A 13,889-nucleotide genomic window follows, 5' to 3' on the forward strand; every position below is an offset into this window, starting at 1 on the left:
CTATAGAACCGTTTCCTCCCTGAGTCCTTAAAAGCCTAGGAGGACTTTAAAGAGTACCACTTCCTAGGCCCACCCCCAAGTTCTGATTTCATTGCTCTGAAGTTGCGTGGGGAGGGAAGTTCAAGTAAGTTCCTCAGGTGGTTGCAGTATGCTCCAACACGAAAACCTAGCCTGTAGGTTCCTGACCAAACAGCAGACTACCTGAGCCGGGATCCCAGGCCCCAGCCAAACCTCCTGAAGCAGGTGCCTAGAAGCCAGCATTTCTAGACAGCTTTCCTCCAGGTTATTCAGAGGCAGCCCAGCACTGGCCCAGGGCTACTGTGCAAGGATTTAGGTGGGGAGGGGTTCCACTGCCTTTCACCAGGTTCTCAAAGAGTTCTCTACATCCCAATAGGTCAAGTTTGAAGGAATGAGTAGTTCTCCCTTCTTACTGGCAGGAAAGAAAACTTCATCCAGTCACCTCTGTTTCCTCTGCTTCTAGACCTCGCAGCATGGAGAAGTCACTGGCAATACATTGTGAACCTAAATCTAAAAGCATACTGAAACCAAAAATCCAAACCGTACACAAGCAAAAACCCTGGATATGCTGAAAGAGAGGCTCTAGGTCAGGTGTGGTGGACGGGAAGCGATGAGCAGCTTTTCCTTCTTGTCCTCCTGGTAGGTACCCTTCAGCTGAGGGTGCAGGTATGTTGTTGGCACTCCTCTGGCAAATCAGCGAAGGATGTGAAGAGTCCCCTGTCTTCCCAGTGGAAGCCAAGCTCAAACTGCAACCAAGCCCTGCCATTGGTCGTGGTGAGGGAGAAAACCAGCCAGTTCCAAGCCAAAGGGGGCCCTCCTGCTGAGCTCAGGGCTCTCAGCTCCTCACTGCTGACTCCTCACCCCAAACCCTGTGGGCACACAAACCGTACAGAAACCTCAGGGGTCCATGGACCCACACTCACGTGGCTCCTTGGGGCTCATGAGCTACAGGCCGAGAAGCTAGGCATGTTAGGGTCAAACCAGAGCTCTCACCAACTCCTTCGCGCCCCTAAGCACGTCGGCTGCAAAGCTGGCAGGCTGGGGGCACAGCCACCCCTGCAGATGGCCTCCCTCACCTGCCTCTGAGGGTTCACAAAGCCGTCCCCACTGCACCACCCGCTCAGCGCAGGAGTTCTCCCTTATGCAACTTCCGACAGCATTTTCAGGAATGGTCTGCCCAGGCAGCCCTGGAGGGCTTTAAAAAGCACCACCGTCTGGGGCCACCCCCAAGTGCTGATTTCATTGGTCTGAGGCTGACCAGGAGGGAAGTTGTTAAAGTTCCTCAGGTGTTGCACTCCAGGCCTGAGGACCTAGGCTGTAGGTTCCAGACCAAGCAGCAGACCACCTGAGGAACTTTGATGAGGCCAGGATCCCAGGCCCCAGCCAAACCTCCTGAAGCAGGCACCTAGAAGCCAGCATTTCTAGGCACTTTTGCCCTCAGGGTATTTGGCTCTAAGGACCTTCAAACGTTCAGCCCTTTCCAGCCCTGCCTGGCCTGAGCCACAAGCCCCCCCACCCAAGCCCACAGGGTTGCACCCAACTTCCCCACCCACACACAGCCCTATGAGCACCGGTGTGGGGGTGAGGAGTAGTTTGCAGAGCCCCAGCCCAGGAGGAAACTGGAGAGCCAACCCTTGGCCGCAGGCCTGAGCCAAGGCCAGAGAAAACTGAGGTCACCCTAAGTGACTGAGACAAAGGTAGGAGCACTTGGGGAGGCACAGTCCACGTGCCACAGTCACCACACCGGTCCTCATCACGCCCAGCTGCACTCTAGTGCTCCTCAAGCCCCTCGTAGCTCTTCCACGCACCCCCCACCCCGGCCCCCCGGCGCTTTCCACCTCCCAACGCCACTTTCCCCTCCAGGGCTAACCTCCGGCCCCATTTCTCCGTGACAGGTTCCCAGGCCCCTCAGCTGGCACTGGTTTTCTTTCAGACGCAGTGAAGGTGGAAATAAGCAGAAAAGCGGCGGGGGCTCTCTGGCCCAGCTCTGCCCTGTGGGCAAGGATCCAGCTTTGGTTTTCCTGAACTAAAAGAAATGAGATTTCAGAACGCTTTCACCTTCATGCACCCCTCCAGGTCGAAAATCCAGTGATTCCCGTTTCAGGGTATCTACTTTCCAAATTCTGGCTGTAATTATGGTAAGGGCTACTACTTTTGAGTTTATATGCTGGGAATTGGCTTAATGTTTTCGGTACTATACGTCATTGCATTTTTTCCTCACAACAACCCAGCCAGGATGTATTAGGATTATCCCCAGTTACTAGGAGATTGAGGTTCAGAGAGGGGAAGAAGCATCCCCGGGGTAACACAGCCATGAAACTAACTGCCAGCCAGCCCATGTCCCTAACCACTATGCCATGCTGCTCCCCGCTGTGCCAGAGACCGTGTTGGGATCCCTGCTGATACAGGGAGGTAAATGGAATTGGGTAATATGGTCCTCATTTTATAAATAAATTTTATAAACTCTTGTCAGAGATCAAGTGGCTTGCCCAAGGTCACACAATGGCAGAGTCGCGAATAATAATCCAGAGGGTTCGGAGCTTCTGGTTCGGCCACAACATGCTGTAGTTGTTAATTTCCCTGGCCTTGGAAAAGCAATAAACAGACTTGGCTCCATTTTGGTAGCATAACTGCTTTGTCCTTCTACTTTTGAAGGTCTTTCTCCTCTTCTCCAATTAGCTATAGCTTAAGTGATAATTCTAAACAAGGAGTGGGTTAATTTTTAGTCTTGGCATTAAAGAGCAGGGTAATGGACAAGCACAAAGAAACTCCTCCAGCAAGGAAAATTCTCAGAACACACTGTACAACAACAACAAAAAAAAAAAAAAAAAAAAAAAAAAAAAACAGCATTTACATACCTCCTGCCACACATTGTCATTATATGGTCACAACACTAGCAGATTTTTGCTAAAATTTACACAAAGAAATCAAGAGAAAGAATGGTTTCATTTGTCCTTTTCATGCCTCAACGGGGCAATTCTTAACTGGAAAGAAATTATATTTTAACTCCCATTCATGGGAGACAAGAGTTCTCAGGCACACAGACAATGCTAAATGCCACACTCTGAGGGGAGGACCTAGAAGGGGAAACTCAGAATAAATGACACTGCAGATGTGCCCAGATGCCTCCCACCTGTGCAGGAAGGCTCAGCCTGCAGGCTGCTTCCAACTAGCTCCCAGCAAGCTGCCATATGCTGCCTGGGCTCAGTGGTGGTAAACAACCTGGGGATAATGGAGTGACCCAGCAATGCCAGGACAGTACCATCCTCGTTAGTCTTCTGCAGCCTAGGTCAGGGACAGAGGGGCCTCCCCACCAGTGATCACTAAAGGTAGCTTCTCCATACTCTTCCAGACAAAAAGGAGTGCCATCTTGAATACATTCCAAAGGACAAGGGATAGGTCACTAAAAACCAGGAATTTTGCAAAAACATAAAGCCCCCTCTGGGCTAAGTTTGGGGCCCACCTGTCAAAAGCACAGCTACCCAGCATGGTCTGGCTACTTTCTCCTGATGATACTTTCCAACGTATGAGTCCTGCCTTCTCATCTTGCCATAATCCATCTTAGGTTGCGGGTGCAGAAATGTGGTCAAGGTTGCACCTATCACATGGCCCCATGGCCAGGTGATGATTTACAAGGGAACAGAGAGAGAAAGTAAGTCCCAGGATCTCCTCTGGAGAGCTTGCAGCAGGGTTCCTGGCTCTTGAGGAATGGTTGTGGGGACTTTCAGCACCTGGATGCTGATGCTGAGAGTGCCAGATGATGGCAGCAAATGCGTCTTCCCCAGAGTCACGGTGCAGCCTGCTTGAGTGCTACTTGAGCCAAATCCAGTGTTTTAGCCTGGGACCGATGATGTCCTTGCATGAAACAAACTTATGTCACCAAAAGTACCAACATATATCCTGAGTAAACCTGAAATGCCTTTGCCCAGAAGCTCCTGGGATGGTCAGGTGAGTACAGACTTGGAATCAGGTCCACCTTTGTTCAAACTTGGCTCTACCATCTCCTGGCTCTGTCTTCCTGGACCTGTAATTTAAGTCCTGACCCTCAGTTGTTTCAAATGAAAAACAGAAACAATAAAATCAGTCACATGACTGTTAAGAGAATGAACTATTAAATAAACAGACCGTGAACAAGTTACCTGGTATGGTGGTTGGCATAGCAGGTGTTCCATAAATGTTATTTTCTTCCCCACTCTTTTTTTTTTTTTTTAAGAGAGAGAGTATGTGCATGTGTTGCAGGGGGGCAGAGAGAGAGAGAATCTTAGACTCCATGCGCAGCAGGAAACCTGCCATGGGGCTCGATCTCAGGACCAAGATCATGACCTGAATCAAAATCAAGAGTCAGCACCAAGGTGCCCCTTTTTTCCCCACTCTTCACCCTTGATACTGCTATCTAATATAGGGATGCTTTCTTCCCCTAAGCTCCCATCTCCAGATCATTCACTTTTGATAAGAAAGAAAAAAATCAAACAGAGCATGGTCTTCAACTGTACTACCAGTAGAGAGATTTTTCAGGATGTTAACAATCTACTCATAAACTCCTGGTATATGCTTATCAATGAACCATGAAGTCATCCAATTAGACTGTCATCCAGCCTGAATTTTGACATCTTATATAAAGGGATAGCACTGTCAAATACTTTGTAAAAACATAGCAATGGAATTTTCCCAAGCCTATCAATCTAATAATAATTTTTTTTAATAATGATGAGTAGAATCTAGTGTGACATAATAATGACACCTCTCCTCTATGTATAGCCTGTAGTAGTCTGTCCCCAGGGTCTGTTCCCATTGGGTCCTCAGAAAACTTGGCTGGTTCCCACCAAGGATCCCGGCATTAGTGCTCATGGTCATGTTATTCAGGAATCCATTTCAGGGTCCTGCCATTTACCTGACTACCAACATTCAGTAAGTACCTATCATGTGCTGGGAAAATGCTAGATGACAGATATTCAAACAAGCCCAGTTCTGATCTATGAGATTTTTAGCAGCAGGCAACTAAGGGAGGTACTTTTAGGGGGCAAAGCACCATAAACTGTGGCAGGTGTTGAAGTTGGGGAAACCCAGAAAATCATCGGAAATACCAGAATCAGGCAGAAAACTAATGCTGAGAAGGTTCCCACTCTCCCTCATCTTGAGAGCCACTCACAAAGCATCAGCACTCACAGAGAATATTCATCTGGCTATAATCTATTTTTAACTCAGGCAGGGTAGCTTCAGAGAAACTTTTGGGGAAGTCCATGAATATCAGATTGAGACAGCTAAACTCTACTTGGAAAGCAACAGGGAATCTCTGAAGGTTTCTCAGGAGGAAGGTGATAAAATCAGAGATTGACTTGGATCTGAATGGATGAGGACAGAAAGGAAGGCAGGGGGCCCCCAATTAAAAAGCTATTTCAACGGGGATCCCTGGGTGGCTCAGCGGTTTAGCTCCTGCCTTGGCCCAGGGTGTGATCCTGGGGTCCTGGGATCCAGTCCCGAATCGGGCTCCCTGCATGGAGCCTGCTTCTCCCTCTGCCTGTGTCTCTCCTGAATAAATAAATAATTTTTTTTTTAAAAAAAAAAGCTATTTCAACAACCTAATAAATACAGGAATAGCTGACCATATGTTCATGTGTGATGAATGTGATTTTACTTTCTTTACACCTGATTTTTCATGTGTATTGTTTTATTCAGATTCACAGCAATCAAAAGTACTAAGCCATTCTAGAAGTAGGCTAAAAGTAGGTAGGCTAATTGTGATGTCAATTAATACAATTATGAATCACTTTCTCCACTGTTGTGAGTTCAAAAGGTGATATAGTATAAAATAAGCTACTAGGACATCTGCCAAGGAAATGAAATATCCAGGAAGTTATCATTAAAAACAATACTTGAAATAGTTGTCCAACTACTCAAGTCTAGAAAATATTATTTTCATTATATTTGGTTTAAAAAAAAAAAAAACAAAAACTTAGAAGGTAATGTGCTTAATTAAACTATACCACAAATGTTCCTGCCCCTGAGTGGCCCTGTCAAGAAGAATTACTCAGAATGCAAACGGATTTGCAATTTCTACTGGTCAGGCATTTGCATCTCCCTTCCTTTGTGTGACTGTGTGTGAAGAGAAGGGTAAAGCTACGGTGGTTTCTTCCGAATATTCTAAGGCCTTAACGTACCCCCATATCTTGGAAGGTTGGGACTAGTGAGCAGGGACAACTGTTGCTCTTACCCAGCATCATCCTGGAAGCCTTCCAGCTCATCCCGTTGCTCTGCCAGGGTGGCTTCCAAGTCCAGGTAGGCGCCGTTGTGGGAGAGCTGCAGCGTGCAGTCATCGAGCTGCAAGAGAAAGAGCTTTTAAGCCGAGCCTGCTCCCGGGACACTGACCTTGTATAAAGAAGTCCCTTCAGGTTGCCTTCATGTGTTTTTTAAAATCAAGCATTATTCTGAAATTCAGATCATAACAGGCAGAGGGAGTGGGTTAGTACAAACAAATTGGGAGCCAACTACATAGTGCACGGACTGAAATGACACCTAGTAAGGGAGTGGCACTGACAGGGCCTAGGAGACGTGGACAGGGGAGTGAAGGAGTCCTTCTCCATCTGAATGATAGCATATCCAAATTACAACATACCACAGAAGACATTTGGTCTCTCTGTTACTAGCCTTATTTTTGAAAAATTTATTTAACAGTTACATGTTGCTAACTATGTCCCATGCATAATGCTAAGCATTATACCTGTTACATCATTTGACTGTCACACAAACCCTATTAATTTCTATCATTCTCCCCATTTTTAGGAAGAGTACACCAAGGCACGGAGCAAGACTACGTTACTTGCCCAGGGTCACACCTGGTAAATGGTAGTTTGATTCAAAGTCGTGCTCTCGATCACTGTGCCACTCTGCATCCTCTCTACGGCCACAAGCCTACAAAGGACTTGAAAATATCATGTTTGCAAAATGCAGTACATGTCATCTTAGTGTTCGGGTGTGGCCAAGGCCGTGTCTCATGTTTGCCAAGCCCATTCCTTTTTCTTCCTGGGCACAAAGACTACATATCCCAGTCTTACAGTAGGGCTAACGGCTATATAACTGAATGCTGACCAATGGAATAGTAATGGAAAGTTAAAAAAAAAAAAAAAAAAAAAGGCTCCCAACAGGCCTGGCCCTTAACCTCCCTGCATATCCATCCACCTTTCTTCTCCCACATACAGCCAGATGCAGAGAAGCCAGAGGCTGGATGCAAAGGCACCAAAGGAGGACTCCAAAGTCTAGAAACCAGCAAAGCCCCAGATAGGAGGAGCTCCAGCTCCTGAATCACTGCTTGGAAGAGAGCATTCAATTGCCCAGCATCCACTGCCCACCCTGGCTAGTGACAAGAGCTAGACATAAGCCTTTGCTGTGGTAAACTGTTAAGATTTTGAGGTTGTTACAGCAGCCAGCATTACATGACATTTAGAATACAGGAAAATAATTTTATCAAAGATTAACGTTCTGAGGAAATCCAACTTCACGCTTGATTTCTTGGGCTATAAGGGCTGGTCTTAGTAGTTACCTACCAGATGAGCTAACACTCCTATTCCACAATGACGGGAGATTGGGGGAAAGCAAAGGTAAATATTTAGCTACTTTAAAACATCTAGATAAATGCCTGATAATCCTCCCACTATAAGTGAGATTTCAAACAAGGAATTAGTCTCTTTTGATGCAAAAGCTTTGCTTATTATCCTCAACAAGAGAAATGTAGACTGTTGACTTATCTAGAATCAGCATCTGTAACAGGCTGCTAATTCTTATAGAGACCCCACAGCTCCTGTTTCTAGTTATCCTTAACAGAATGAAAGGAATTTGTTTTTTTTTTAATTATTTGTAAGAAATACCTAGCTAAATCATTTGAAGGAGGGCTAATCCTATTTGATTCACTTGTTTTTATTTCTCTAACAAACTGGCTTCCCTTAACTCCTAAAGGCACACTGGTGAGGTTCAGCATTCTTGACTGGTATTTTATGGATGGATCATCTCATCTGAGAAAGCATTTCAACCCAAGGATCCAATTGGCCAAATTCATTGTACTGTGGTGCGAGACATGCACCCAGAGTTTGGGGGGACATGCAGGGGAGCTGCCTCCCCCAGCCTTTAGAAGCAGCGGACAGGAAGGATTTCCTACAGAAGCCATCTCCTGGGCCAAGCGTCTCCCGTGGACTGCAATCATACTTGATCATTCCTAGATGGAACATTCCATTAGAAACTGGACCTGTTAACGTGTACCCTAAGCCATGTGTAGAGCTGGAATCACTGCAGCTCAGTCTTGCTTTGACCCCTTGCTGATGTTATTAACTAAGACAACTTATGGGGTCTGTCCTGTTGATAGTACCAACACTTTGGCTTATTTCTCATCCCACTTATAACCAACAGACCAGAAGATGGGGATAATAAAAGCCCTTTAAGCCATAACAATTTCTTTTGCCTCAGGCCCTAGAAATGCGTGAGCCCAGAGAAAAAGGCTTTTGGATAAAGAGTTTCTGCTTCTCCCAGGGGCCTGAGTCATTCTGAGGATGGGGTCCACACTCAGGCCAGAGAGAAAGAACCAAGTCGGAGAGGCAGTGCTGCTAGCATGGAGAGAGACAGAATGGGCACCTGTATTGGGTATAAATATTGCCACCATGGCCCATTTCAAGCTACCAAAGGGAAACCAATGAGTGTGGAGCTGGAAAAGAGACACAGAAGCCCACCAGTATATAATATTTTCACCAAACAGATACAAGAGATGTCAGAAACCTTAAAAGCATAGGTAGCAGTACAATTTAACAAAACAATTAGGAAGTAACATGTTTTGAGTATTTATTACGTATATTTTTTATATAACTTATTTAACTGTACGTTTATATAATTTACTTTTTAGGGGCACCTGGGTGGCTCAGCCAGTTAAGCAACTGCCTTCAGCTCAGGGTCCTGAGATGGAGCCCCACATCAGGTTCCTTGACCTGCCTGCCACTTTCCATGCTTATGCTCTCTCTCTCTCTCTCTCTCTCTCTCTCTGTGTGTGTGTGTGTGTGTGTGTGTGTGTCAAATGAATAAATAAAATCTTTTTAAAAATTTACTTTTTAATAATGGCTGCATTCAACAACTGGTCACAAAATTCTGGGAATTTTGTGAGCCCCCTCCAGCCTCCCAGGTCACACTCCTTCTGACCCTCCCAGGTCATTCATTTGATGCACCCAACATGGAGGCAGCAGGGAGTGGGTAAGAGGCTGAGGACCCTGTCCCAGCTTTCACTCCTCACACCCCACCTAGCCCTATGGTTGTCTCCTCAGCTGGGGCAGAGGTGGAGCTCACTGGCCACCAGCAGATATAGCCTTGTTCTTACTGGCAACTGTGGCCAGTTTGCCCAGCATCTCCATCCCATACCTGAGGATGGAGCCTCAGATGAATACGAATATCTGGTTTTGGGACGCCTGGGTGGCTCAGCGGTTGAGCATCTGCCTTTGGGTGAGGGTGTGATCCCAGTACAGGGATCGAGTCCCACATCAGGCTCCCTGTGAGGAACCTGCTTCTCCCTCTGCCTATGTCTCTGCCTCTCTCTGTGTCTCTCGTGAATAAATAAATAAAATCTTAAAAAAAAAAAAAGGAATATCCGGTTTTCCTCAACATTCACCAAGTATCTGCCCACCAAGTATCTGCCTCAGCATGCTCCTGGCCAGGCTGGAACCACAACATAACACCCCACAATCTCCCCAGCCTCCAACAACAGAATCCCAAAAGTTTAGCAGAACTGCCTGTTCTCATCATTCCTCTCCTCACATTCAGGGCATCATTACTACCATTTCCATAGTTCAATTTTAACAAAATTATATGTCAGGCACGGGCTGGGCACCAAGGAACACATAAACGCTTCCTCCCCTCAAAGATCATCTTATTGAGTAAATATAACACACAAATAGAATGCAGAAGAGAATTAAAAGCCATTTAAACCAACTGTTATAATGTGTGGAAGTTCATCCTCAGTCGTATTTCTTCCCTATAATTAGCAGCCACAGGCTCCCGGGACCCAAGCATCCTCCATGAAAATGTCCCAGTCCTCCTTCCAGAGGAAAGGCTGCCATTACTTCCTAAGTCAGTGTCACAATCCTGCTCCCCTAATTAACAGATGGGCAATTTGTGCTAGTTTTCATCAACTAAACCAGAAAAGATGAATATGTGCCTTTTAATCTGTCAGGAAGTGAGTGTGGGGAGGCCTCACAGTAGAGCTACAGGAAGGGGTCAAGTTCAGACATTGCAGCCTTTAGCGAGCGGGGACACATGTGCACCATGGGGGGTGCAACAACACGTGAAGGGGGTCACGTGGCCCAGGAAGGTACCACACAGGTCAACACACACTGCCCGCACCATTCCACCACACAAGCCCCACCTCATCAGCACACCCGAGACACCCAAGATTAATATTTAAACCATAATGTGGGCCAAGGAGTAAGAATACAGGGCTTCTTTGCTGGACCCACACATTGAAACAGTAAAATCCCTCGAAGGAGGGTCAGCTTCAGGTATCACCTTCAAAGCAAATTGGTAAGTATATCCAGCAAAATCTTCAATCTCGTCAGGGAGAAGTGTTATAAAAGAACACAACGATGTGAATAGGCAGCGAGTCAAGGTTGAGTCCCACCTGGCTGTTATAAAGATTCAGACAGAACCACCCAAACTTTGCCTACACCGTGGAGGACTCTGACACCTCCCTGCCAGACCAGCTCTTGACAGGGAACCTCAATCCCTACTTACGCCAAGGCAACCTGATCCCCTCCCTTGGCCGCTCATGTCAACTGTCTTCCTGAATGACTTAAGAACTCTGGAATTTCCTGACTCCAATAATTTTCATGTCAACCCTGATCCCCTGGCAGCATGTTCCCCCCACTCCCTTCTTGGCTTTAGGTGCAGTGGCCAGGACACTGCCGGGCACTTCAGGACATAAGACAAAGCAAGGAGCCCTGGGGGAAGATAACGTTACAGGGCTGTTCCAGAAGTGCGGCGGGCAGGGAAGTCTAGCGGCAGTGACCGCAGTGTGGCAGGAAAACTTCAGATCAAGCTGCAGCCTGTAAACCTGTGGCCAGGATTCCGGGGAGGGGGGCAGGGTACTCAGGAGGGGGTCTTCACAGAGCCACACTAGGGACCCTTCCAAACACTCTGGGGTTTTGTGTCACCCCATCTTAACACATCACTAAAGCAGCCCCTCCACTCCTTGCAAAAAAGGTTGCACAAGGTCACTCTCAGGTTCTTCTGACTGTTCCTACAAAGACAGTGCAGTTCAAAAAGAAAAGGCAGACTCACCATCCTGGGGTGGGGGTGGGGGGAAGCATCTAAAACAAGGCTGATGTCACATCTCGATTTGTATATTCTTTTCTTTCCTTAATCTAGTGAAGCAGTGTGTTACTGAGGTGGTTTAATGATTACCTGGGGTTGGCAGCAGTTCTACAGGGATCCTTAGTCTAGGCAATAAAATACATTTGCATGGAACCATTCTATAAATATACATAAGGACTATCCTTTAAGCTAATTTTGGTAATAGTTCAGAAGTAGGAAAACATATGCTGATTTTTAAGAGAAAACAAAGAAAAGCTAAAATATCATTTACTAATGTCATTTGATTGGTTCCCCCCCATCCTTGCATGCACACAGCTTACAATATGATTTTGTGGTTCCTCCCATCAAGAGGTAGGTTCTTTCTCTACTCCCAGAATCGGGGTTGGCCTGTGTATTATTGCTTTGGCCAACTCAGCAACAAATATGACATAGTAGAGACGAGAGATACTTGTTCCCCTAGGGCTATCCTCTCTTACTGCTCTTGGAACTCTGCCAACGCATGAAGAAGCCAGGGTTAGTGAGCCTCTGGGATGCCTGTTTGTTCCCGCTGCCCCAGCCGACATCCTGCCAACTGCCGCACACTAAGTGAAGCCAATATGGATCATCGAGCCTCCATCTGATCTGCCAGCTGATGACAGACACATGAGAGACCAGCAGATGTCAGCCAAACTGGCCCAAACCAGAAGAACCAGCCAGGAAACCCAAAGACTTATGGGTAATATCTTATGATTGTTGCTTTAGGTCAATATCCCCTTCCCACGGCCAGCCACCTCAGCTCACAGCAGACACACAGCCCCAGGGAATGCAACTTCACACTTGAAGTGCTTAGTGCCTGGATCAGTGATGGGTGAGAGGCCCACATCACCAAGGTGCTCCCTGAACACACCATGACACTACCAGCTCAATGCAGGAATGCCAGCACAATGCCCAGCCCTCAGCTGCCACAGAGCAGGCATGTCCTTCCTGGAGACCCCACTGGGGACAGAGGGCAATGGCAGACGCTGGGCAGTAAGGCGGGGAGCATCAAAGGCTGGGAGAGTAGTCAGCCGAGAATCCCTCCCAGGGAAGCAGGAAGAAGCAAAAGGCAAAACAATGTATGAGTTGTGGTTCTAAGCCCTTAAAGCAGGTTCCATCGTCCCATTGTACAAAATGTACATTTAAAAGTCAAAGTATGAAGACTCTCAGGATAAGCAACTGCAAGCACAGGGCCCTTCGGACTGCACTGCTTGCACACCCACAAAGCGGGTCCCGAAAGTGGGACTGGTCCCACTACTGGCTCAGAAACAAAGCATGGCTGTGGGTCCCATCTCTTTCCAGGGCAGGCTAATTGAGGGTTCCTTGAGTGCCCCCTCTTCCAGGCTCATCCCAGCTCTAAGAGCAGTAGAAAGGCAGCACGTTTCCATTCATCAGTTCTAAGAGCACTACACCTGTTTCCCCTTCAAATGGCATTGCTGTTGCTAGGCAGTCATGAAGCTTGTGGCTTCTTTAAACTTTGTGGCTCCTTCTAAAGACAGAAGAGACGTGGAACTAGACATAGGAGACAGGCCAAAAAAAAAAAAAAAGGAAAGAGAGTTTTCCAATAAGCAATGACACGAGGTCCTTTCACAATTTCTTAATAAAACCTGCACAAAACCCTGGCTCGGCCATTCAAGTATCTATGGTCTATGGTTCCCCTATAACCCACGCAGACCACTACAGAGGGACGAGATGCAAAGGGATGCACATTATGGCTGCCCTCTGTCATTTCCTGAGATGTATAGTGAAGATGTGGCATGCATTTCATTGTCCTTCAAACCACAGAAAAATTTCACAATTATTCCATTGTATATATATAATACATTTCACAATAAAAAATGATTAGTTTCATATATTGGCCCATTTTCTTAGATAAAGATCAGATGAAACTGATTCACATGATATCAGAAGAAAACAGGTCCTATTAGCTAATCCCAACAAATATTATTCAAACTTTTAAATCCTCAGGGACCCATTTAGCTTCTTTGGAACAACAAATACAATGCAGGTACTTTAATAAATGTTTTAGGGTAAAGTACACAGATTTTTTGGATATCTAGCATATATGGGTTATGAAATAATATGAATGCATTTGCTTTGAAAGAGGCTGGATTTTACTTCCTTGGAAACCTTTATTAAGTTCTGTTATTTGTGGCCACCAACTTCATCGAGAGAAGCAATGTCCTGAAATTGATTTAGGCAGTTGCCAGATTTTATTTAAGTCAACAAAACCATGCAGCTCATCAACCAAAGGCCAGGGTTTCTGCCAAAGTCTACAAGAAAAACAAAGGCAAGATTTCTCCCATTAAGAGCTTAAGCTAAGGGGATATGATAATCTGGTAAATATTTGAATTATTTTAAAAGACTTTTTTATCATTAAATAAATAACCAAGAATGCATTAACCTTCTCTCTTAAAGAGGCTGGAATATTTACTTACATTTACAGGCACCTTTTTCCATTTTCTGTTTCACTTCAGTCAATTTGTAAAACAGCATCAGCACTAAGTTTCAGAATCCTATCT

General features: G+C 46.0%; 1 protein-coding gene and 1 long non-coding RNA gene across 10 annotated transcripts in view; one reads left to right on the forward strand and one right to left on the reverse strand.

Moving 5' to 3' along the window:
* FHOD3 (formin homology 2 domain containing 3) overlaps positions 1-13,889 on the reverse strand; it is a 462,688-nt gene that overhangs the window by 391,901 nt on the left and 56,898 nt on the right. For all 9 annotated transcript variants that reach the window (XM_038543473.1, XM_038543482.1, XM_038543483.1 and 6 more), the window contains exon 2: positions 6,230-6,336. In XM_038543473.1, coding sequence (XP_038399401.1) covers positions 6,230-6,336 — 107 coding nt within the window. The remainder of the gene's footprint in view (positions 1-6,229; positions 6,337-13,889) is intronic.
* On the forward strand, positions 4,766-7,148 carry LOC119872590. Its single transcript, XR_005362506.1, has 2 exons — positions 4,766-4,926; positions 6,799-7,148. It is a non-coding gene; the product is annotated as an uncharacterized LOC119872590 (long non-coding RNA).

This window comes from Canis lupus, chromosome 7, assembly GCF_011100685.1.
Source record: "Canis lupus familiaris isolate Mischka breed German Shepherd chromosome 7, alternate assembly UU_Cfam_GSD_1.0, whole genome shotgun sequence".
Taxonomy (NCBI): Eukaryota; Metazoa; Chordata; class Mammalia; order Carnivora; family Canidae; genus Canis; species Canis lupus.